General features: G+C 35.2%; 2 protein-coding genes across 2 annotated transcripts in view; one reads left to right on the plus strand and one right to left on the minus strand.

The window, feature by feature from the left end:
• LOC117214176 overlaps positions 1–3,606 on the plus strand; it is a 31,195-nt gene extending 27,589 nt beyond the window's left edge. The window contains exons 5-6 of the mRNA XM_033460034.1: positions 426–1,411; positions 1,803–3,606. Coding sequence (XP_033315925.1) covers positions 426–1,411; positions 1,803–2,835 — 2,019 coding nt within the window. The 3' untranslated portion in view covers positions 2,836–3,606. The remainder of the gene's footprint in view (positions 1–425; positions 1,412–1,802) is intronic.
• Positions 1–25,915, minus strand: part of LOC117214178 (calcium uniporter protein, mitochondrial) — a 77,009-nt gene that overhangs the window by 41,815 nt on the left and 9,279 nt on the right. Inside the window, exon 2 of the mRNA XM_033460035.1 lies at positions 4,078–4,279. Within this exon, the coding sequence (XP_033315926.1) occupies positions 4,078–4,279 (202 nt within the window). The remainder of the gene's footprint in view (positions 1–4,077; positions 4,280–25,915) is intronic.

The following is a 25,915-nucleotide window of genomic DNA, read 5'->3' on the forward strand; positions in this document are numbered from 1 at the left end:
CAATTTGTCATTTTTCATAAATTCATAGATTTATAAAATGTGTAAATTTTGGAAGATTCTCCGGCAAAGATTAGCACCTAATTTAAATATTAATGGCAGATTTAAAATACCAGGAAGCGTCTTTATACAATTAGAAAATATTCTTAGCGATCAAGTATCTTTATATAGTTGCAAAATATTTTCGACCATCAAGCGCTTTGTACGTGTACAAAATATTTTCGTTCGATAGGTAGCCTAATGATATATACAGATAAAAGCTTTCTCTTCCTCGTACACATCTTTCACTTCAATTTCTTTAATAGAATCTCCAACCTCGTTCCTGCGCAGTTGCAATATTGAAAACGTAATCACACATAAGACCATTCAACCATGAAACATCCCAAAGAACTTGCATTCCTTACAAAATGCAATTTCTGTCGTTTTAGAGCGTAAACCAGGAAGAACGTGAGGCGAACACGAGCGTGGTGAACGCGAGGAACACTTCCGAGCAGAAAAACTCGCAGAAAGATGGTATTAAGGGAAAACAGACGGAAGGTAGATTCGAGAGGATCGTCAAAGAGACATCGAATATTATCGGGAAGGCTTGTAGCGTAGTGAAAGGAAGCTTAGGTTTCGAGGCACGATCAGAGAGCTCTGATCTGGGTTTAGGATCAGAATCCGGAAGTGACACCAGACGGAGATCCGTCGACGATGGCATCGATGAGGATCACGTGTCTAACTGCACAGACAAGGGATTATCGTCAAAGGAGAACGAGAATCAAAAGATGCACGGTAATCTGACAAGATCGATCAGCTGCGTGGATTCGATCGAGTGTCAGCCGGATGACGATCAGGAGTTCGATCATGTTCGTTACAAGATCGTCAAGTCGAACATGTTCGGCAAGAACATGTACACTAATGCTCGCAATGACGTCACGTACGAGGGATTGATCCAATATCTGCGAGAATATTCCTTCCAGGAGCTTCTGTTGGATAATAACGTTGTGATTATAGAACCAGTACGCGCGGAAACCATAGAGCGCAAACCATCCAACGTTGGAAAGGCGAGATCAGAGCCAAGCTGTAAGATAGCAGGAGCTATACAGAAGAAAACGGACGCAGAGAATTGCCAGAGAAGTTGCGAGAGTTCAAATGTCAATGCTAAAAGCCCGAAACAGTCGTCTATCAGGAAGCATTTCTTTTATCATCCTATTAGGGTAAACCGTGAGCTTATCGATGAAGAACTACCTGATCCTGATACCGTGAAAAACGTGAGACTTATGTTTGAGAATACATTGAAGATGAAGAATCCGTCTAATTCGACGTTCTCACGGGATTGTAAGAGCAGGAAGAGTGCTAGTATGAAGGATCTGAGTAGCATTGATGACAGCCATTTTGATGAAATGTCGGAGAAGGTGGATGAGGCTACCAGGTAGAATATGATTCTTTTTTTCTGCGAAAAGTTTGCAAAAGTTTTTGCAAAAGTTTAGTAAAATGCATATACTAGCGAAAGATGAACACTACTCGGTTTAATATACGTTGTTGGGCGAATGTTTGGAATCACTTTTCAACTATTAATTACATTACTATCAATTCGTAAGTAACGCAACAGATATCAACAGTAAAGTTCCTTCGCTTCAATAAATTATTGATATAACAATTTTCGATGCTGCCAGAATTCCAAAGTAACTTTTCCCTTTCTTTGAACTTTGAACTTTGAACTATATGAAAACACAGTAATTCCAAACTTTTGACCAGTAACGAACCACGCACCACCCTACTTACTCAACTTCATTTAGCGAAAATTACCATGCCATGTTCAGATGTTCCAGCAGGGCGAAGGATCTCACGAAACTATTCGAGAACATGGAGAAATCCACATCTTCGACCGCATCGGTGGTTGGATGCAAGGACGAATTAGACAGTCCCCGTTGCGAGTCGAAAACCAGGATTCTGGCACAAAGTTTCGAGGCCAGGAGCGGCCACACATCGCCGAGCGACTCGACTTCCTCCAAGAACAAGATGAACCGTTACCATCACCACCATCATCACCACAATAATTGGGATGCTGGTAGCGTAAGCTCTGGGGTGTCTAGCGATTATCCCGACACTGATCCCGGAAGCGGAGTGCAGTGTATTTCCTCGGAAGATGAGGAAGTCGACTGTCACGAGAACGATGTGACCGAGTCAGGTGGATCGAATCATTACGTATCACCAGACGTTCTTAAAAAGATTCGCGAATGTGGCACGTCAGTCACTTACTATGGCGGCAAAGTGGTAAACTCTAGCAATGGGCCATTAATATCACCAGTAGTGGAAAATAGATTCAAATGCGTCGATGGATCGAACGATTACGTAAAATTCAGGCTGATAAAGAGCAACTCCTGTGACAGCAGATTCGAACTAACTGGAAGACTCGTGGAGAATCATCTGAGGCATCGAAACAAGGACAGAGCTCATGATTTGAGCCAGTATACGATAGCCGAGACACCTAGCATCGAGATCACCACGTTAGACAAGCAAGAAGACGAGGATGAAGATGGGAAGGTGAGATCGGAAGATGAGAATAATAGAATCAAAGAGGTCAAAAGAGAGCCTCCTGTGGTGATCGGTTTAGAGCCTAAAAAAGAGGAGAACAAGGAGGCGAAGGATATTAAGCTGGATTTTAAACTGGGTGACTTGGAGGATGCAAAGTCAGATTACGCTAGCAGATTCATCGGCAGTGCTTTAAATAGGTGGCAGGTCAATGAGAATAATTGGAGAACAGATGATTTTGGAAAAATGGAATTCGAAGAGTTCGAGGTACTCGAGGATAGTTTAAATGGAACTGAGAGTCAACGTTTGGAAACTTCTTGAAGGAATTGGGTTTTCTGTAATATATTTGGTCCATTTTGATAGAGCTAGAGGGAATGTTGCCAAAGTTGTAAGTCGATAGTTGCGGTAGTACGTCACGGTAGTGATACTTTGGTAAAAGTTTTTGCGTATTCTCGAACGATGTCGCTTTGTAAGAATTTGAACCGCGTTGTCTTTACTTTTGAAACGACTTCTCGATCCATCCGTTCGAGAATATCGCGTTAGTCAATTCAATTGTTCGGGAGCATTGTACAGTTGTTATTCGAGGTTTCTTAGCAACGAGCAACTTGGATGTTTGATCAAACACTACGAAATTTCATTATATTTCGTATAATACACATAATAATATATTTATGAAAGATTTCTACACGTGTTCGAATACTTTCGTGAGCTACTGTATATTAAAGTCGATGGTTATAGAATTGTAACGATCTTGAAATACTGTATTTGATTTTGATCGAAGAATTGAAGCAAGTGTACATAAGGAAGCGAAGAACGTTCTAAATCAGTTTATTTGTTAAATTGTTATTTACCTTGTTCTAGGCTAAATAAATATCCGGTTTAAAATATCTCCTAACACCTAATCCCTTTAATGTGTTCGTTTTTACTTCCACGAAGTTAAATATCGAACAAAGCGTGTTCTGTAAATTGGTTAAGTAACGAGTTGGTTTAACGTAGATCACGATTTAACAACATAAAGTGCTGTTATTTAATTTTCACGTGGAGAAAGAAACTGGTCAGTAAATAAATATATGGTATTTATTATTAAATCTTTGTGCAGGAAGCCTTATTTATATTATCTAAAAATTCTATGAATTTTAATTATGATCTGGTATAAGTTTAAATATAACAATTCATTTATACGAATGTGAAATATGCCAGAGAGTTTTGTAAGAACCTCCGCTCGTATGTTTCTCTATAATATTTTAAATCCACAAGGTGTAAATTGTCACGAATGTATCATAATTATGTAAAGGTACACAGAGATACGAGACACATAATTTAAGATAAGCTTGCAAATGGTTCTCTTTTATTAGCAACCCACGAATATTCTAGTTGTAAAAGTATCTTCCTCTCAAATTCTTTACTTCTCTTCACGCAGAGTTAAGTTAAAGATCAAAGACTTTGGGTGTTAAAATAAGTTCGAAAAGTGAGTCGTAAGGAAAGCTTCAAGATAAAAATATCTTTCCTCCGAATTTTTTTTCATTTTTTTATGAACCTTCATCGCGTTCGATCATTACTCACCAGCACTCTCCTGGTTCTCAGTGATCATCAAACTTTTGTTTGCTGTGTCATTTTTTGTCGCTTTCGTTGGGCTCCGTTTGCTCGGCGTACTCGTATCTTCTATTCTTTTCATTAAACTCGGACTTAACCTCGGTGAAAAATTACCCTTTGTCGAGGACAGATTTCTCTGCGTGCTGTGCCACCACCTTTTGCACCATGTTTCCTGCAACACAGAAAATTACGGTTAGTGTAATGTAAATAGAACTACAATACAGTGGCATTTTTATTTGTGTTCGTTTATCGGTGAAAACGAGTCTTGGTTTTATCCACGCCACGTTTTAACATTCAACGAAGCGCACGAAGGTTTCCGCCTTTCTTCTCTCAGATTTTCTCATATTCTTTTCTCTATTTTTATAATTTCTCAGGAAAAAGAGGGTCCATTGCAAACATGACGTATAAATACCAGAAACCAGTTCTCTCTTGTGTTTCTTGTTTCGTGTTGGGTTTCTTCCGTCAATTCGCATTCGATTGGCGCGCGTTTGGGTCGGAACATCAAACACAATTGTTTCACGTAGCGCAGATAGATCAGGCAAATCGTGGCTCTGTGAATCGTTACCCGATCAGGCGCTGTGATCGGACATTGAACATCGTAATTACATCTTGTACTAATCGTGAAACACCAATTTCAGTTTCCCACTCGTTACGTGAGTTTGCTTGATAGCTATGCTCTTACCAATTTTGGTCTTCGATTACCTATGCGCAGAATGCTCCATAGGTATGCACTGTAGCTTAAAAGTACGCATTTGGACATTTCTATGCAATAAACATCAATCCATGGAATGGATTTCTAAGAGAACAAACGTGGCTGTCGAATTTTTGTCGGAATTATCGTCCTGTACAGTTGATCTTTTCAGAGTCGACTTTTTTTAACTTCTGAGAAAGATTATTTTTTATCAAATGTTAATAATACAAATATATTTTTGCTATCGTTTTTGTTAACTATCTTTCCTAACTTACAACGTTGCGCTTATACAACAGCACGCGCTAAGGAGTCGAGGAGTTATGGAACGAGCAGATACATTTTTCGCGAGTAAATCACAGAAACAAACGTGTTCAGTATTTCGATAGAATTCACGTATTGTTACCATCGATCACTCGGGTATCCGAATTTGTAAATGTGATATTTTCATACACGCGTTGATAAATATATCGACAGAATATCATACAATTGATGCGAAATTTAAATTTTCCAGAGTATTGACCAAAGGGCAAACGTGGAACAGAATTTATTCGGTTACGGAGGTAATTTTTATTTTGACACGCAATGACTCGACGTAAACGTTGTATTTGAACGCAGCGGAATTGGCAAATGCCCAAAATACTATGAGGTCAATGCGGGGTCATGCCGAAATTGGAGTTCGGCCAGGGTCGGCTCACGACTGTACATTTGGCAGAAAGTGGTTTTCAAAGAACGAAGCGAATGTAACGATAAGTATTTGGTAGAGCGGCCTTTGTCATAAAGTCGAATGGCATGTACCCAGAGAAATAAAGGATTTCCAAGTGAAAAGCGGAAACTTGCTTCAGGAGAACTTACGTGCTTTCTCGCATTTGAATCGTCGTGTTGTCGCTTCGTTTCCTTAAACATGCATAATTTGCAAAATACTCGACACTTTGAGCGATGTGGAAATTTGTGCGTCGTCTGGAAAACGATGCCGTTATTCCCGTCAACACGGTGTTCTAAAAACGATACCGCAATGCGTATCTGACGCTACCTATTTTAAGGCAATCGTAAAACCGCCTTTAAAATGCTATGAAGATATACGCGCAGTTGGAGTTTATTGAGACTAGTATTATCAGAATCTTGAGATATTTGATTCTCACGGTGAAAGAGAAATGAGTTAACGTGTTCGGCTCTGAATTAAATTGTGTAGAGTATAGTTTTGTCGGTTCTTTAATTTTAGCCTTACTTTGCGGTGTAAGAGGATACTTTAATTCGTTAAGAAGTTAGTTGATAGGTAACAAATTATGAATGAAGTGTTGTATGATAACAATGATTGAAGTATAATGGATGAAACCGATGAACTCCTTGATTGTCGGTGATCGTTTAACAAAAAGAAAGATAACGCGAACCAAAGGTAAAAAGGAAGATAAAGCGCACGAAAAGTTCAAAGTTCCCTTGCGTGAGGGACCATATATCAAGCTTCGTCTCTTTTTGTGTCGATGAAATTCTTCCGCATAATAGCACCGATAAAGATCCAGCATTCAAAACGTCTCAGTGTCATTTAGAGTTTAGGCTGTCGATCAGTCTCCAAGAAAGGAATTTCAGTGAAGTATTTCGATATGCGATGAAAAATGAAATGAAAAATGAAAGAAAGACGTTGCGATAACTACGAAACTACGTAATTATAATCGTTACTCAGATCATTAAGACTGTGAATTTTCATAAAAAGTAAATATTTTTGAATCGTGGGTAATAAAATAATATCTAAAGGAAGGTTTATTTTAGCTACTATATAATTATAATGAATACCGTTTTAGATATTTTACATATCTTTGCATACTATCTGTATTCTGAGCATTTTTGCGCTTTTGCATTTTAAATTCTTTGTGAATGGACAAACATTTGCAGGTTGACGATTACACCGACGACGATACCATTCAATTACAGACAATGGCAGTAAACGCAAAAAGCGTGAAATGAGTTTCCTTCTGTATGCATTTTCAAGTAACTGTGAAACCTTTGTGCTTTGACTTAATTCTCGCTTCCTACATTTTTGTTTATTCATATTTGTAACAGATGTAATTTCGTAATTTCTAACGTGACCCGTCATGTACGTTTTTAAAACCACATAGCGAATGCAACAATTTCCATCGCCATTTCTGTTGAAACGCAAGAAAATTTCTAAAAATTGGGTCAGTACAAGAATTACTTGATAGTTGGTAGCGAGGGTTAATTGTATTTTACGTATAATTTCGTACATTTTCCAGGATTCATCTCGGTGAGATTCTCTAGTTTCTCAAGTAAAATATCTCGATTTTCTTAGATTTTTCCGCGATATTAAAGTGACTGCGTTCCTTCGTTAACCTTTCTACCGCGTTTCAGTTTCATATTTTTAAACGTCTGGTTTCTTGAATTCGAGACGCTTTAATCGAGATGATTTAATCCGCGATTTTACCGTGGATCGTTTAAACTCTTCAACGATATATCTGGCGGTCTAAGAATATTCTTGCTTCTCCTTTTTCTCCTGACTTTTTCTCCCGAAGCGCGATATATTTCTTAACAGCCTTCTCGAATTCCTGTAACCGGATCTTTGTCATTTTTTCATAAAAGGATCGATATACAGCATATTACGAAGAATCGATGGTATTTGAAAACTCGAAGAAAAAAGAGAAGAGAAATATCTATTGCATTTATTTAAAAAAGACTTACAAATTTTTATTTTTATACATCTATTTTATTTTTCTTTTTTATTATTAGTTGTGTAAAAGAAACTTGCAATTTGGTATATTTAGTAAGAAAGAATTCCTTTACTAAACACCGATAATGTTCTCCTTTTATTAAATTAATGTGGACGTCCTCGGCAGGACCTAAAAAGTTGCATCTATATTTGTTCAGCACAGAAGCGTGCTCTTATTCAAACAATCGGTAGCATCCAGTTCCCATTCGTCAATTGCTCCGCCTCGTTTTTCTTTCTCAATACCAAACCTCCTGTTCGAACGTTTTACCCGTTACTCGTTTCGCTCGCTTATTCGTCCTGACTAATCGATTTTGCTGTCGTGTTTTTCGAAGTTATTTTTGCATTGTGTTTTTTCTACTCGTTCCACGATGGCCGGCATAAAATTCTTAACGATTCAACCGAGATATTTTTTCTCGAAAAGTTCGTCTTCAGCATCGTTTCGCGCTAATGGCATGCAACTTTCGCCAGAACTCTATTCGGTAATTCGATTATTATCGCGGTCTGAAAGTTTCAGAGACACAAGTTAGGATTATTCAGACGGCCGCGCTACGCGAATCTCGGCGGAAGTTCTCGTTTCCCCTCGAAATTGGATTCCATTGAACACGCCACGACCTTGCAAAATGTTGTCCACCCATGAGTTATTTCGTGACAGTGGCGCGTCAGAAATTTCCTAGAAATTTCAGGCGGCTTGTACGAATTCACCAGCGATATTCGCTTGGCGAAAATCAACGAAAACCTGTTGGAAACTTCTATCGTCAATATTTCAGTGTTACCGCACGCGTACGTTCGCATATTGTGCACAATTAGATACGAGACGTAGTTTCTAGCGTGAAACGCTATCATATAATATGCCGGGTGTACTTTTCTAAATTGCACGTCTAAATTATGATTGCTGTTGCAGAAATAACTGACAGATTTTTGTCATTTGCTGGTTTAATTTAAATGAGTTACAGTATGCAGTACAGCGAGTGTATACATGTACATTGCACGTATTCATGGATTTATGCGTGCAACGAATATACGGCAAATTGACTCAATTAATCAACGAGTAAAAATACTTCGCTGTTGAGTCTATCGTTAAAAATCAACTGGTGGATTGCCGTGGATATAAAATCTCGGGAAACTGAATTTTTATCTTTACAGATTTTTATTGCAAATTTACCTCGGTCATTTAAAACGTTGAATTTTGTTTAAGAAAAATAATCCGAATAAAAAGTATTTACAGCTGACTCGGTTGAAAATTTATTGAAATTAATTCCGACAAATCCACGCAATTTTCGTGTATCGTCCGAGATTAATTTTCTCGTCGACATCAGATCAATTTTGCCTCGTATTATAAATATTTAATGGTTGAATCCTGGATTCCATCGTTTTTAACACTTCTACTATTTGTTTTTCGTTATTTTATTATATTTTTAGACTTTTCATATTTCTCTTGAAATATGTCGCGTTGAAAGTTTCGTGATTGCATTTGTTCTTTTTAAAAATTATGGTATAGCCTTTTATATATTTGAACGAACGATTGAACGAATTTAAATAATTAAGCGAGATTTTATCGTTTCATTCGTCACCGTTAATTAAATTTTAATGAACGATCTGTCGACGATTTCGCTCGTGATTCTCAACGACCAAGCGTTTCAATTAGAACACATCATCGTCGATGATATTCCAGCAGTCAATCAACGTACTCGTATATGCACATGCTCTGCTTGCTCAAATTTTGGTCGCCGGCCAAAGCAGCGAACGACCACCAAAAGGATTTCTCACGTGCGCAACTGTCGTGAAATAAATAATCGAAAGGCTAATGATCTCGCGAGTGTCACCGATCCCTCGTGTAGATTTCAGTTTACGTTTGTCGTAAAGTAAAGTACAACACCTGAAGAACACGCTAACTATTTAGTTAATTAAAATGTTGGTCGCCTTTCAGGAAATAATGGGTTTCTGTTCGACAACACCCATTTTTGTTTTCCCGACACGGAATCAACCGAAATAAGCCACTTAAACGTCGTTCAATTTGTCCAACACGAAGATCTCGACAATCTTCGGGTTCATCCTTCTACGATTGTTTCAGGCTTCGACTTCTGTTTTTAGAAATAACATCTCTGTTATAAGAGTGTTTCGTGTCAATTCTCCAACAAATTGAGTTAACTGTTACGATTCGCGTTTATATAGCAACTATTATACAACTACTTGGTTGATACTGGCAAATGAAATTCTCTCCACGGTGGGAAATTCTTACAATGGTATCACATTTCAGAGCAAACGAGAGTTCTAGACGCCGTTATTATCATTCGAACTCGTTATAGTCGCTGGAATCGATATAACTGGAGCATAGTTAGGCGAAGTACTAGCTTCTGGGTGGAGTCGAGGGTCAAAAGGTGAGACACGGAGCGATTCAGAAAATGATCGACTCTACTTTTTACTAGTTGCAGTACGCGTGGAAGTACACGATTAATATTTCATCGGCAAGAAATAAATGACCTACTTCCATAAGTTCTCTCATGGCAAGAAGATGGCATAGATAATGGCAAACTTCAAGGTAAATTTACAAAAACGGTGTATCATCAACGTTTTCCTGTACTTCCCGATTTATAGAGTTGATCAATACGTTAATGTACACAGATATTTTTTTAAATAAGTAGAACTCCAAAGAACAGGAGGAATTCATCTCCTTCTATCTTTAATAGAACATCTCTGAAGAGTTTAAGATTGGTAATTTTCGGGAAGACAGAAAAATGCAGTTTCAACGATACTCGAGATTTTTATTTCCACAAGAAAGTTTCGAATTTGTCTCGGCGCTTAAAACATTATCACCAAAATCATTAAGTTTCTTACACCAATTCTATTATTCTTGATATCTATCTTTCACTTACTAGGTATTAGCATCTCGTTAGATGTATGTATGTAACAAGATCTTAATACCTTCAGAGTCATGAATATTCATAGGCTACTCGTGACTTCGTATCTCATGTTTTATCAAGCGCTCCATGTATCCTCGGTCGGTTTCTCTAGTCATTTCCGCACGAGTATTTTTCCGGAGCTAAAGGTATTTACTTTGTTGCAAATAAAGAACGTTAAAGGATCTTTCAGCGAATCGAACGGAAAACATTCGATAGTAAGATAAGATCTGCATACAAAAATTTTAGTTTCAACGAGGGGGAAAAGAAATTCCCTGAAGATAGATGTTTTTCTTTCATTCTTCGCGACGAAGTGGCACGTGCGCGAGAAACTGCCGAGGAAAAATGGAATAAATCACATTTGCAAAGCGTGAAATCGCATGAATACGAAATGACATTTGCAGATATGATTCGCCGTATGTCTATTCAATACCTTCGTCAAGAGGCACGCACACCATTTTGGCGTTGACTAAATGGCGAGGGAAAATAAGATGGACGTCATTTTGGAGTGCAGTAAAAGCTTTTACTAATTTAACGGAAAACAAAAGAGATTAATTGCTGTCCAGTTAATGGATCGTTATTTCCCAACAATGTCCTCAATTCGTGAACGATGAACAATCTGTAGATTAACCCGTTTATATTGGTAAATCAGTATTGCTAAATTATGCAGTTCAGCGAGTTTTTTTCCAATTTTCATTATCTAATTGCAGTCTGTTTTGACGAAACAGCGAAAAAAAGTTAGATTAAATTTTGGATCTTTTCAGGGTCAACAATTGATTTGAACGATGAATGTATTCTCGTTTATTCAAACGCGTTTAAACAAATTTATTGAAATCTAATCGATATCTAACTTTATTGTTGACATCTTGTAACTTTTGACTTGTAAACTTTCGCTAATAATATCTGAATATTCCATTACATAAAAGAGCTCTGTTTAATATAATTACTCTGCTCGGTAGAAATAGTCAAAGTCTTGCACGAATCAATAAAGAATTTATTTTAAGCATCACTATTATTAATCCAAAATATTTTTCCTCGATAAAGCATCACAAATTTAATATCTAATTTATAAGAATATACTCGTGAACGTTGAAGTATTCTGGTTCACCTGTTGATTTGTAAGGATCAGAATCTTACATCTGGTTAATTTTTCATGGGATAAAAATTAACATATTCGACTTGTTACTTGTCTCCCTATACCCTCTAGCATATTTTACGCTGTAAACATATGGCGTTTGAACATATTTTATCCTGTCATTTGAATTTTTCATCATACACCCGCTACTTTAAAATTCCCCTACTAGCAAAATAGATGGGTTGGCCATTCAAATCCCCTATGGGCTCGTGAAGTCATTACACTATGTTTCATGGCCAGCTAACTTCCGAGTGACATTGCTGCCGTAAAGAATAATGCGACTACTCTACATCTTACACGCTAAAAATATATTACTTCATGAATTAATTTACAAGGGTTGAACATATTTCTGTTTTCAGACATTTGTGATCGAATGGATAAAGATAAAAACTGAGATAAATTTCTGTGAAGAAAGAAAATTAGAATTAACATTTTTGAGGCATATTCAACGTTAAATGGAAATGTTGCAAAAATATTATGTATTATACAAAGTTATAAAAATGTACTGAAAGTACTTGTACTTTTAAACATTTACAATTGGAAAATGTAAAATCATAGTTTAAATAAATTTCTCTACAGTCGTTGTAACAGGAAATTTATTTTCCAAACTTATACAAACCTGTTCAAGATATTTGTCCATTTAGACACATTTAATTGTGTAACTTCGAACTGTTGCTCGAAATACATTTCTCTACAATGATACATTTGAAAACTAACGCCATAGCTACCTACGAAACTGTAGCAAATGTAAATCGTAGCAGAATGTTTATTGTCCAAACTATTCGTGCTTTCAGATGCGTCTAATTGAGTAACTCTGAATAACATGTTGAACAAACTTCTTTACAATGACGCGTTTCAAACTGAACAGTTTTCAGGCTTATTCTGCATTAAATTGTTGTAAAAAGTTTGATTCACAAAGCTACTGAAACGCGTTGGAATTTTCATGCTCAACATTTTCGGGGAAATTCATTTTCCATGGCGTAAATAAAGTTTCGTGAAATGTCGAAATTTTCATGTACAATAGGAATTCGAGGAAATTCTATCCTGGCTTAAATACAATTTTGTCAAATCAAATGTTACAGAATCGATGCTTAATTCATAGGATAAAGCGATTAATTTACAAATTTCGAACAATTGTCGCTTTTCCTCGCATCGCAGAGAAAATTTCGACGATCGTTTAAATCGAAACTCATCGGAATGCACTGAGATTTTTATTTCCACCATTTATACTTGAAATTTCAAAATGAAATGTAAATAAAGCTCTGATTTTCGTTCAAACGAGAGAACGTATCGACCTTTCACCTTTTACTAGTTGAAATTCTAGAATGAAACGTACCAAGATTAACACTGAATCCAGAATGAAGAGATTAATTTAAAGATTTTTCATAGTTGTGGTTCCGAAATAGAGTTGGAAAATCCCAATAATTCCTAGAATCACATATGGGAAGGCATTTAAATTTTCATTCTCACTGTTTATAATTGAAATTCTGGAATGAAATAGCCGAGATCAACGCTTAATTCGGTATGAAAAGGCCAATTTAAAGGTTTTCTACAGCCTCACAGGCTCTGTCTCAAATAGTAGTGGAATTCCCGATAGTTGATCGAGCCATAGACATCGATAATACGTACTGGAAAGGGTAGAAAATTGGATCAGCTGAGTAGGTTGTGTACGAGGATTTTCCCATTAAATGCTAATCGGCTAACTTGCTGTACCTGTGCTTTGCGGTTTCTACCGGGAACACACCAATTCCAGATAATCAAGTGCACAGCACTCGAAATCAAACGAGTAGAAATAGAAGTTGCTCAAATTGGGGCACAGAGAATGTCTCATATCTGCATAATATAAATTATTCAGAAAGAATAATGTAAGATGTAAAGATGATGCAAGATCGGATTATTTGAGTCAGTAGGTTATTTAGAATGAACTAAGCAATTCGCAGTTTTAATTTGTCAAATTTGGTTATGGTTTGGCTACATATATGTAAGTATATTGGAACAATTTTTGAGCAATTTATTTTTGAAAATAGACCATTTGACTCGTTAATTTATTAACTGTTAACGTTGCACCAACACGATATTTTATAGTCGACTTTTTTCCAATCAACTTGATATTTTATAATATATGACAAGTTTAGGATTGAATATTAGAATGTTAAAATTTTTAGCCGAGTCAAATAACCATATACAGAATCGGTGATTGTTTCCATCGTTAAAATTTAACCAGAGGACTGAAATCGTAAGAGCCTGTCTTTGAAAAGCAGCTTCCCCACGAACAAACGAGAGCAGGCGGAACTTAGAAAACTTTTAAGGGGTTTAAATTATCGTCGAGTATCGCGTATTCACAAAAACTTTCTCTCCAGAGGTCATAAAATATTAAATTTCAAAGTTTTCCGCGTTTAATATTTCCATGGATATACCCTTTGAAAAGCTATATATCCTGCAAGTTTCCTAATCCCTTTGTACCACTAGGTTTTTAATCGAAATTTCAAATCCATCGAGAAAAAGAAAAAATAAGAGTCTTGCAGAAACCACGCCTGGTTAAACGGATTTTCTGAATATCGAGGTCAATCGATATGATGCGAGTGGAAACCGGAGGCTTTTCATTTCTTTGACCAGCTATTAACAATTGTATATGTATACACTGGTTCGAGAAAGTATTTGAACGCTTATCAAACCGCAGTTTTGTTTCTCCATATTTCTATGTGTTTTGTAAAACATTCTCAAGTTCCATTAGTTGTTATCGTAATTTATTCGTCCTATATTTATCGTAATTTCATCGTAAGTTTCTGCGATTTTTATCCAGGCAATTTAAGAAGCTTCGTTTAGCTCATTGTCTTTGAGATTTCTAAATGGAACAAATCAGAAATTATATCGTTAACTTGTAACAATGTTGCTCTTATCGTGTTTTCTGACGTCGTTATTCGGGCCTTTTATTGCTTTTAAAGCTCGTTTTCCATGTAGGCACGTGCACTGCTTTCATTTTATTATTGAATCCTTCCTTTGATGTTTTCACGTCTTTCTTTTATCGCCACAGTATTTCTTTCTTAGCGTCCGTGTATTTCTTTTGCTGCTTCTACGATTTTGTCTAATGAATGCCTTTGTATTTGCTTCTTTAATTCTGTAACTTTTTCAATACATTTTTGCACTGCTTTTTACATTCTTTCTGCTTTCTTTTTTGGTATTAAAGGCTACATATTTTTACCTTGCGAAGATTAGTTATAAAGATTACAAGCTCTATTCAATGTTCTCGCAGTATTTTTATTCATTTCTGCTATTTTTGCTTTTCTAAATCTTTTGATTAATTTCTTTTATTTCTTTATATGTTTGGGCAGTTTTCTCGTTTATCTCTTGTCCTCGTTTTCTCTGCTTGTTTAATTTACTAGGTCTTTCCTTTTTAATGTAGTCGTATCACCTTTTTTCGCATTTAACAAACTCCTTTTTCCGCGTACTTATGCCATTGTGTTTTTATTGCCCGAATTCTTTCCCCTTGTTGGAATTCAATCCAGAATTCTCCTCTCAGCCGGATTGCTTCCTCGAACGTGAAAATTTTTCTAAGTCTCAATTTCATCCTATTGGAATTTATCCCAGAATGGTCGAAGGATAGCAGGGGTCCTTAGGGTGATAACATTATTTGCACTCATTGATTAAAGACGGATACTGTCCACGTGGGTAATAGAAATCGAAAGCAAAGAGCTTTAGGAACGTCTTTGGTATCCGGACAATAGCTGCTAGGAATTATTTCGGAGAAAATGATCATTGACCACCAATAATGACCATAGGTTGACCACAGAGTAAACGTGCTGTCCATGTCATGTACTGGGATAAGGGATAGTTTCAGTGGTTTACGGACGCCTTAGGATATTTTGATACTCGTAGAAATCGAAAATATAGGAACGGGTCTGAAAGCTTTGGGTTAGTTACCCTCCTTTCCTAACGAATGATGTTTAACATGGAAAAGCACTCTGCGATATATCTTCGTGTTTGAGTGCACAATGTTTTTATTAAAATGCCTGTGGAATTATTTATTTTAGTGATTTCATATTTCCTAATCTAAGCCTTTTAGCTTATTTTGTTAATACTAACTCCAAGTGCAAGTAATATAATTTAAGAGATTACAGAGAAATGTTTATCTTTTTTTCGTAAAATAACTTAGTTACCGTGGATTATTCTAAGATAAAAGAAGCAATAACGAGAAATAAATAATAATCTTTTGTGATAATAATCTTAAAAAAAAAGAAGGAAAAAAGTCAGATTGGAAAATAACATTTCTGAAAAATTCATAATACGCCTTAAACCAAGAAATATGTAACCCGATGTCATAACTCCTTCTCTCTTCCAATCCTTTTGCCATTTCCATCGCTTTTGGAACGTAGACGTGACCTGCTCCGCTCGCATCACCGCGTGACAACCCTGAACTGGTCACGTAGAGGATCAGAAATTACGTAAAGTATAGTTTAGACTTGATTCAGTTCCTGTCGAAGAAGATAAAATGCTACGGATTGAATCACATTGTAAAATCAATATATCGATGTTGTTATTTGATGCTTCAATTCAGAATCTCGTTATATCACGGACCATATCATATAAATTTTGACCACGGGTCAAACGTGACAATCTAAAATTCAGTTTAATATTTCAAGGTATAATTTCTTTCATTTTTCTTATGTGACGCTTTTTCGTTAACTTATCCTCCTCTGGAATGCTTTTTAGCAGCGAGTCACGGCTGCGAAGTGGCTTGATTAAATGCACTCTGTAATCTGCCAGCGGGATCTCGGATTTAAACGAGGAACGTAATGTAATACGAAACGTTGGGCCGGCGAGACCAACGCTTTTTAATGGAAGGTGGAAATTTCTGATGGCATCGCTTTTCCATCACTTCCTCTGGATCATCTAATTTCTGGTGCGTTTATTTAATTCCTGACGTTGATCGATCTTCCTAGTTTCCACAAAAACCTAGTTTTTAAAAATGTTATTTTCAAGCTTTAAGAGGAATTCAAATAACTCAATTTGAAGTGCACCTTTTTGTCCCTTCGCTTGAGTGTTCGGGTTAGCGATTTAAATTCAAGCGTTCAACATTTTTATCCAATTAGTCAAATGATTTAACTCCAACTCGTTTGCGTTCTTGTTAGGATATTTTTTCGTACAATCGCTTTACTAACGTGCTGTCTTGGTTAATGTAAAATACCCTTTCAAGCTACAAACGAACTTGGAATTCTTCCAACAATTCCTTCACTCAGGTGGAACTTACTATATTTTCATCAAGTTTAATTTAGATTAATCTCAGTTAAATTCAAATTTGTATTCGTATAAGTATACTTGAGAGTTAAGAAACTTTATTAGCCTGAGTGTTTCACGGTTCACATTTAACGAAACAAATTTTTCAGACAAATAGAACAAATTTTATTCTATCAATAATTTTTCTTATTATTCTACGTGTGCGTATTTTCCATAGCAGCAGAATAGTCAGAATTTCGCTCCTATTTTCGGGATCGTATCGATCCTATCCACCAATAACTGCTTTTATTAAATTGCAGTCTGCTTAAGTAACTGTGAACAGGGTAGTGTACGTAATTCAATTTACGCGAGACGATGGGCTATAATTTTGTTTTATTTCGGGTTCCATCGATCTCCTACACGCTGCGTGGATATTGGAAAGAGATGTAAATTAGAAAAGATTTTTAACGTGAAGCAAAACGTCCTTGCCTCGGAAGAATATTTGACGATTTAATTGAAATAATCTATGATGCGGGAATGTAGAGAATCTTCCACTTCAATGGAAAAATGAATAAATTTATCGCGTGACATTCTATGAGAATCGACATTCGTGCTTATTGTTGTGTGATGACTAACATTTAACAAAATTATTCCCGGGCTGCGGGCTTTTGTTTATTTATGGGAAATTTGAGGATGTATATTAAAATACATAGAATACGCTATATAAAATTTATGAAATATCCAAAATCTAGTACCTTTTATAACAGTAAAAGTATTTTCAACTTAAGTCCCATTTTCTAAATTACATTCGTAAAAATATACATAAATATCTGTGATATAGTAAATTTTAGTTAATATAAAATTTATTGAATCGAATAAAATGTACTTACTCTTGTAAAATATAAAGCTTTCAGTTACTTCAATAAACGTTTTATTCCTAGTGGGCGTTAGAATGAAAGCAGGTTTCAAAGATATTTTAGCCAGAGATGGGAGAGAAAGAGAAAGAGAGAGAGAGAGGAGATTTTAATTTGCATTTGCGATGCAGCCTTCAAAGTTGCATTATTAGAACCGCCCTTGTTTGCGGGTTATTTTTCCTTGTCTCCGTCCTTGACTTATCCATTTTGCCCTTGTTCTCCGTCTGAGATACCACATTATTTTCAAATATGGTTACTTGAATTTTTCAACCTAGATTCTAGATCAAGTATTTTTTATTCGTAATTTATTTTTTAGGTTACTTCTAATTCGTTGCGTATAAATTCCATCATTTCCACGAAATTAGTAAAGAATCATCGATATTGTAAGAAATTAGATCTTGAAAAAGTAAAACAAATGGTATAGAGGCAGAAATATGGACTCATATCTTGCTGCAATAGAATCAGACGACACATCACAGATTCTAAGAACAATTAGTAGATACTGTATGCAAGAACTCTTATTGGTACTGTGTATTGAAACAGTATCGTGTTCAACTCATAAATTCTATCATTCTGTAAAATTGGTACGAATCATTAACGAAATTCTATCTTGGAAAATTGCAACAGAAAACAAATAACACAGAAGGAGGATAGATACACGACTTTTACGTATTATTTCGCTGTTTGTCATTGCTCATAATAATTTCTGATAATAATTTCTAATTGCTCATAATTTCGTTTCTCATAATGGATTACAGTCTTAATTAATACCTACGATATATCGATTACACATACAAATTCTATCGAGTACACGATAGTTTCCGGGTGAAAGTTCCTGTTGTTATCTCTACATTCAGAGGTAGGATCATAATAGTTATTATTTTATTAAATGGATAAATCTATCACACCGTTCTGAGCCAAGAAAACCTTTATTGCACGCGCTTACAAAAACTATGGATAAAAACAAAAAGGCATCTTAAGCCTATGGATTAAATCTATCGATTGTAACCAGGATTATCTTCTAGTTATTATAACTAACGCATCTGCATATGGATGGCGAGCACGAACTCGCGATATCATTTTCAACAGTTCCATAATGGAAATTGTTTGCAATGCAATATATACAGCGTTATACATATATGTGTTCGAAAGTCGTAAAATAATTTTTCAAAGTTTCGCACATCGTACGGATCATTGGCCGCGGAAATACAGACAAGTGAAGAAGCCCTCGAGGTTTTTACCAATTCCCTTTCCTTGTGGAATACGCTGCTCGTGCCAGGATCGTGTCACGATTAAATTGAATTTCACACCAGAAGCTGCTCCTGCGGGGATTCCAATTTACACAGAGTTGACAGCGTTCAAGGAAACCTGCTATTTTGTCAACGATACTCCGTTTGAAGTTCAATCGTTCCAAAACGTCTTGATTTTTGTCACGTGAGCCCTCTAACTTCAAATATTACGATTTTTAACACATTGCGTTAACGAAATAACGTCTCATTCGCAATCACGTAACAAAAAGTGTCAAAATATTTTTTAATTTTCCTACGAACTTCGTTTCACCGCTTGGTCCCTAATGGGTTAAATATTTACAATTTAATATTTTATATATTTAACATTTATTTAATATTTTATATATTTAATATTTAACATTCTGGCATTTTTTTGTTTCACGTTCCTGCTCTTCCTCGTTAATGAAGTTATGTATTTCATATTAAACCAAGTCTCGACGGTGACGTATAGTTTAATATTTTAATCATAGTTCCATTACTTTTAATTTCCACTTAACCACAAAACGGAATATATTCGTAAGCATATAATTACTCGCAGGAAGCTCGTACAAAGTATCTTGCGAGGTGCATAAAATGAGAAGCAGACGGGAGGTCGAGACGAATAAACCTATTTACAAGTTAACTCGTATGCAGCACACGGCATATTCTACGATATACTACGATATACCAAGAGTAGCTGGAAGTGCCGCTGAAAACCATGTTATTGAACCATGTTGTTGAACCATGTTGTTGAAACAATCCCGTAAAGGTAATTTACGCGACAATGATTCATTTCTGTGATGCGATTATGAAATTCTCTCGTTTCCTCTCAATTTGTTTTATTTCATTCTTGTATGCGCGGCCGGATACAACTGAATTATATTCAATCTAAGTAAATCGAAACGATCGAGCGTCTTTTCCAGTTGATTCCTTTTGATGCGATATTTATTTTACATCTAAATTTTGTTTTTCATTCTATTTCAACACAATCCACTAACTAAACTTACAAAAATTGGTCGTGTCGTAAGTTTTAAAGATATATTGAAATTTTAGCAATTTTTAAAATTCACGGATAGAATTTTACCTCCACATCCACGAGAAAAATTAATATCTTTGCAAACTTATTTCTAAACAATCCACCGATGCGATTTACTAATAGCGACCATATAAATATTTCATAAAATTATTTCACAAATTTTAAAGATACGTATATAGAGATAATCATTACTCCAGAAACATTTTTGCAACAAATTCCTACTTCCAGTGTTAAGCAAACATCATTACATCACCCTGGCTGCAAGAGGCGTCCGTGATATATTGATTCGCTCTTACGTCTTCAATCAATGACATTCTTCGAAAGAACGCGTATACTCATTAAAGAAAATCTCGAACGCCAAGGAAATGGTTTATCCGCCTTGGGTCGTCGAGGCAGATTTTTCAGGCACTTTGACATCGTTCGTCTCGTATAATGGTAGTGGAAAATCACAGATATACACTCCATACACATGAGATCATCAAGCAGTCTATTACCTATGGTACGGACTTCGAGAAGTGCTTTGTCACGATAAAAATCGTCGATCGTATCGAGATGCACAGAAGGTTGTTTATAAAACTCGAGTTGGAACAGACGAGACGACGGTGAAAAGAGAGATAAATCGCGCTGCATCTCGCGATCAAATTTTAAAGAAATCGTTACTCGTTCTCTGTCGGATGACTATTGGCACGATCGATAGAGGAATAATTGTCAAAGGTACGGTTTGCCGATGATAAATCGCCATGTACAGGCGAATAATATGATTTAGGTTATACGGAGTTCTATTCGGTTGGAATGTCTCGAATAGGATATTTATCTCACTTGTACGGTATCGAGGTGTTTTGGTGGACGAGTATAAAAGCCACGTAGTAGGAGATAAATGTTTGTTTGGAAGTTGGATCCTGATCACTGATCAATGGACGTTGATCAACCGCGATATAAAAAAAATGCGATACGTGACTGTACTGTACGAACTAATCTTTTCTTTTTTTCGTTTTTGTAAAATGTATAGGGAACCTGTTTCACAGTGCGGAAAATCTAGTTTACTTTTTACAATGGACCATTTAATTCTAGTCCATACTGTGAGCCAAATACTAGATTAAACTATCGACTTCAAATCTGTTTTTGAAGATAACGTGGTAAATCATGAAATATACGATGTATTGAAATTTGTCAAAGAATCAAAGATATTTAAAGAAATAATACACCGTGACATCTGTTTGTTGTTAATAACCATGTATTTAGTTGATAGGGCAGTAATCTTTAAATAAGTGAAAAAATATATCATTTTCATTGATGTACTGGTAAAAATTTTCTCCTTTACAAAAAGTGGAGAGAAAAGAAAATAAAGTTTTCTATTAATATGTAGAAATTATGATCGTTGAAAGATATGTAGGACTTTCTCGTACGGACTTTCGTTTAATTAAATCAATTAGTTCTGCGAAAGTGACTTTACGACACGTACTATTCCTTCAATTTTCCTTTCTCGATAAAATTTCAGACGAGACAACCTCTTTAATAATGAATTTATTATGACCAGAAAGGATTATCTTTTGTTATGCTGAAAAATAAATTCTATTCTTAATACGAAGAATAAATAATAATAATATATACAAATTATGTACATAATGGCTATTGAACCTTCTACTATTCGTGAAAGAGTTTCATTACTGAAGTACTCATTCTGTTTTTTTGGAATCACATTTGAATCAAAGATAAATTAAATGAACAAATATATCATCTCTCGAGAGGTTAATCAATAATTAAAAATTGTCACGTCCCGCGCCCCGCGCGATCCGTAGCGCGAAAGTAAAATTGATAATTTCTTTCAAATCAAGGTAATTTAAAACGTTTATTTGAAACCGTATTTACAGTATTTGAAATGAGAGACAGTTAAAGCGGCTAAAAGCTATATCTTGCGAAAACTTATCTAATTATGCTTTATAACGATATTAAGACAATTTAAATTGTAAACAAAGTCGGCAGTTTGAACAAACGTTGGGGATCTTCCCAAACATTTTCAAAAGGAAGACCCCAACGTGTTTTCATCTCCGACAGATGTAAATAAATGTAGCGACTCAGAGAAGTCAGTAACAATAATTACCGTTCGTCTATCGAATAATAATATTACCGTTTTGTAATATTACCCGACTGTATCGAGTAATTACCATTCGAAGAGTTAGTTATCATTTTGTCAATCGAGAAATCATCATTTTGTCAACCGAAGAATTTTATATCCGTTAGTCTGTCAGTCAATTGTCAAAATCGAATAAGATTTGAATAAATAATTACATATTGTTAATTTACTTTCGAACAACTTTTGCCAGTTGCATTAAACGTCAGTTAGCGCTACCTTCTCGTCAGCAATTAAATAGAACGCAACAATAATAATATAAATAATATAAAAATAATTAAATGTCGCCACTGAAATGAATTTCGTGCAATTTTCCAGATGAAGGCAAAATAATTTCAATACTGGCATCTGCAATGAATATACTTCCACGGATATTGTAAAAAAAGAATTACGAATAGCATTTCTACTCCCAAATTCGGTTTACTACCCTTTGAGTTAGTAATGTTTCAAGAGGAAGCAGTTAATTCATAAAACAGAATTTAACGAACTGGATGATCAACACGTGTCCTAATGGACGGCTTTTAATGATACGATTCAATCACGCCTAAATTAGTGTTATAAATATTATGTCACGTTACTCTATACATTGTTATATTTCCTTTTATCGTACCCCATCGCTTTACTTAGCTTTCCGATATTTAATATATTGTACGAAATGTTATAAAAGTTTATGGCTGCTATTGCCAGTTACGTGAAATATTTATGTCAACAAGTTTTCGCGTGATAAGCAATTTATAAATGATGTTTATGGAGAAAGTAAGTTAGGTTTGTAGAAGAAGATAAAAATTATAGAAAGTTGAAATATATTTTTCTCAATTACGCGAGAAAGTCATTTTGTGAAAAAAATTCTAGCAAACGGATGGAACGAATCGTGTAGTTTTGATAAAATTTCTCATAAAAATTGACATTTTGTCGTAAAGAATGTAGTTTAGTGGATAAAACTAGAAATTTGTAACAAAATAATTTTTAGATTTGTAAGTTTAATAAATCTTCATGCATTCTGTCTTCTCCTGTATTATTACGTTGTCAGTTTCAATCTCGCACGACTTAAAATTTTCATATATGTCGTTACTACGTTTGATTAACGACCTTTTTACTTGTTACGTGCTATATTAAGAAAAGCAATGAATATATCTTTCATCCAATTATGTCAAAAAAAAAAAAAAAAATAATACTACACGAATATAAATGCAGCATTAACGTGAAAATAAAATACAATAAATTATTAAATCTAAAACTAAATATAGAACAAAGCCATAAATATCAGTAAATTGCAGCGCATTATCACAGAAAAATCGTTTGTTGTAGCAACCTATCGCTCAACTTCCTGAAATGTAGCGGTTGTTGCCCGTATAAGATTCGCAGTATCGTAGCACAAGTTCATTTCCCGCTTTGACTTCCTATCATACTGATCGAGAAATTAATCAGAGTAGTTGTGACACGTGAATAGGGTGAATAGCAGATATCAGATAGAACCCTTCGCTGATCGATAGCCTTTGTCCAACCTATTCGCACTCCACAATATTCTACAACTCGGAATAAAATATAATGCGATCGAATGGAACCTTTAACGATTTACTGCAGTTATATGATTTATTATTAATGAATATAGAATATTTTATGTTATTTTTAAATTAGTATAGAGTCGCGATAAAACTTCCAGATATGAAGGAAGCAAAAATTTATTTAATACTAAAATATCTAATATTGGATATTCTGATAACGATGATATTTTATCTAATACGGAAATAAAACTGGAATGTTTATCTTCTACTATAATCTATTGAAAATGAAAAGCAATGACGGTAGAAGTTTAACTTTGATTTTACATTCAACTAAAAATGAGATCTTCCCCTTAAAGAATGAAATTTATTTTGCTGATATAGTAGACGCTATCAATTTTCAAATGGTAATCTTTAACTAACAGTCGCGTGAAAGGTAAAATGGTTATTCAGGATGTTGATTTGAAGAGTGTTCGTGATAACACACATCTAGTTATTCGGAGAGTTCTAAATTGCACAGTTTAATATAACCAGAACACGAACTAAATTTCACAAATTTGTTATGCAAAAGTTACGGAATTAGAAATTGAAACAGAAATAAACTAAAACGCAAACGAAGGTGATGAAATTCTCAAAACGTTATAAACAGAGGATTACGTAAGAAAATGCTTTTCCTAAGGTAAATTGATAAATCTGAAATTCATTCAGATCTGTGATAATTAAAAAATAATAATTCTATTCTTCTTACGAATTTATATTTATATGATAATTAACATTTTTTTTACAAATAAGTTCAATATATTCAAAAATATTCGCTATTTAAAAAAGATGTCTTGTATAAAACGTTTCAAAAATGTTTACAATTCTATGAATATAATGCTGTCTGTTTTCGACACGAAAATTTTACCTCTTGAATCATAAATTCGTCAGAGACACGACAAATGCATTCGAAATATATTGTACTCGTGCAATGTTCGTTTCACGAGCTTCACGGTTCCATCATTTCTAGAATTCCATAAATTTCGCAATTTAACGAATGAAACAATACTAATCAATATTTGGTAAAGGGAACAATTAATATCGCAACATTGCTCCACGATTATTAATCGGTAAAATATTGCACGCCATCCAGGCTCCACCCAGTTTGCATACTGTTTTGCACGAAGCTGCAAAGTCAGCGAAAGGATTTATACAGGCTTCACCATCGTCTTATGTCATTACCATTAAGGCAAGACAAGCAGAGGATTCATGATCGTAATTCCATGAAATTTACGGGGTGTAGATAATGGAGTGGTCGCTTTTAATGGCCTATAATTCCTAACAAAATCGATGAGGCCAATACCTGTAGACGTTCTATCGTGTCAGAACATAACGTCGAAGAAGCGAGAGTCATAATACAATGCATAAAGTTAAGATCGAACAGTTGTTACAACCCTCTTAGAAGTGATCAACCAATGGTGGCTACACCCAACAGTAATCGATAAAAATGTTGAACTTTCAACTAAATCATAGTAGCAGCAACAAAGTATTTATCTCTGTAAAACTTTGATAAAGAAGTCATTTTCCCTTAATGCAACTATCACAGCCTAGTTTGAAAACTGCTGCCTCGTTTAATAACGTCGGGAACTTTGAGCAGGAACTGTTCCTCTAAACTTCTCTCCATCTAGGCTTCTGTTCCTCTATCCAGAAACAGGTTTCATTTACGACAATATTCGGGTGCTTTACGTTCTACGTTTTTCGTCTATCTTTTATCTTGATTAAAAAGATTCCTGTACACTATCTCGTCCTACATTGTACCAAATTTCGCTGCTGCCAGGCCACACTCATCATTTTTAACCGAATTTTAAAATTTTTTAACCGAACCGATCTTTCCCAAAAGATATAATACTCAATTTACAGTTTCAACCGATTCTCTGATTCCAAGCAATTAATTTAAAAAAAAATATATATATATATGTATACACCATGGTATCTATTTTGTACCTAACTTTTAAATTAGAACTTTGAGTTCTAGTTCCAGTAGGTTAGTAAGCTAGAATCTTTCTACAAAGAAGAACAAAGAAAAATAAGCAAATATGATGGGTGTAAGCCATAAAAAAATTTGCCTATAGAAGCCTGTGTAGATGGAGTCGAAAGAATAAAGCTCGTGTCAATATAGATAAGAGTCATTGAAGCAGCCACAGAGAGAGCGAGAAAGAAAGAGGGTGCTTTTCTCTGGGTCGAGAGAATGTGCAGTGGAACAGATCGATGTCCATGGCGCCTGCCGCAGACTCTGCAGTCTGTATTACTGTATCCTAGTGTATA

Source organism: Bombus bifarius, unplaced genomic scaffold (assembly GCF_011952205.1).
Source record: "Bombus bifarius isolate JDL3187 unplaced genomic scaffold, Bbif_JDL3187 scf7180000009200, whole genome shotgun sequence".
In the NCBI taxonomy this organism is placed as follows: Eukaryota; Metazoa; Arthropoda; class Insecta; order Hymenoptera; family Apidae; genus Bombus; species Bombus bifarius.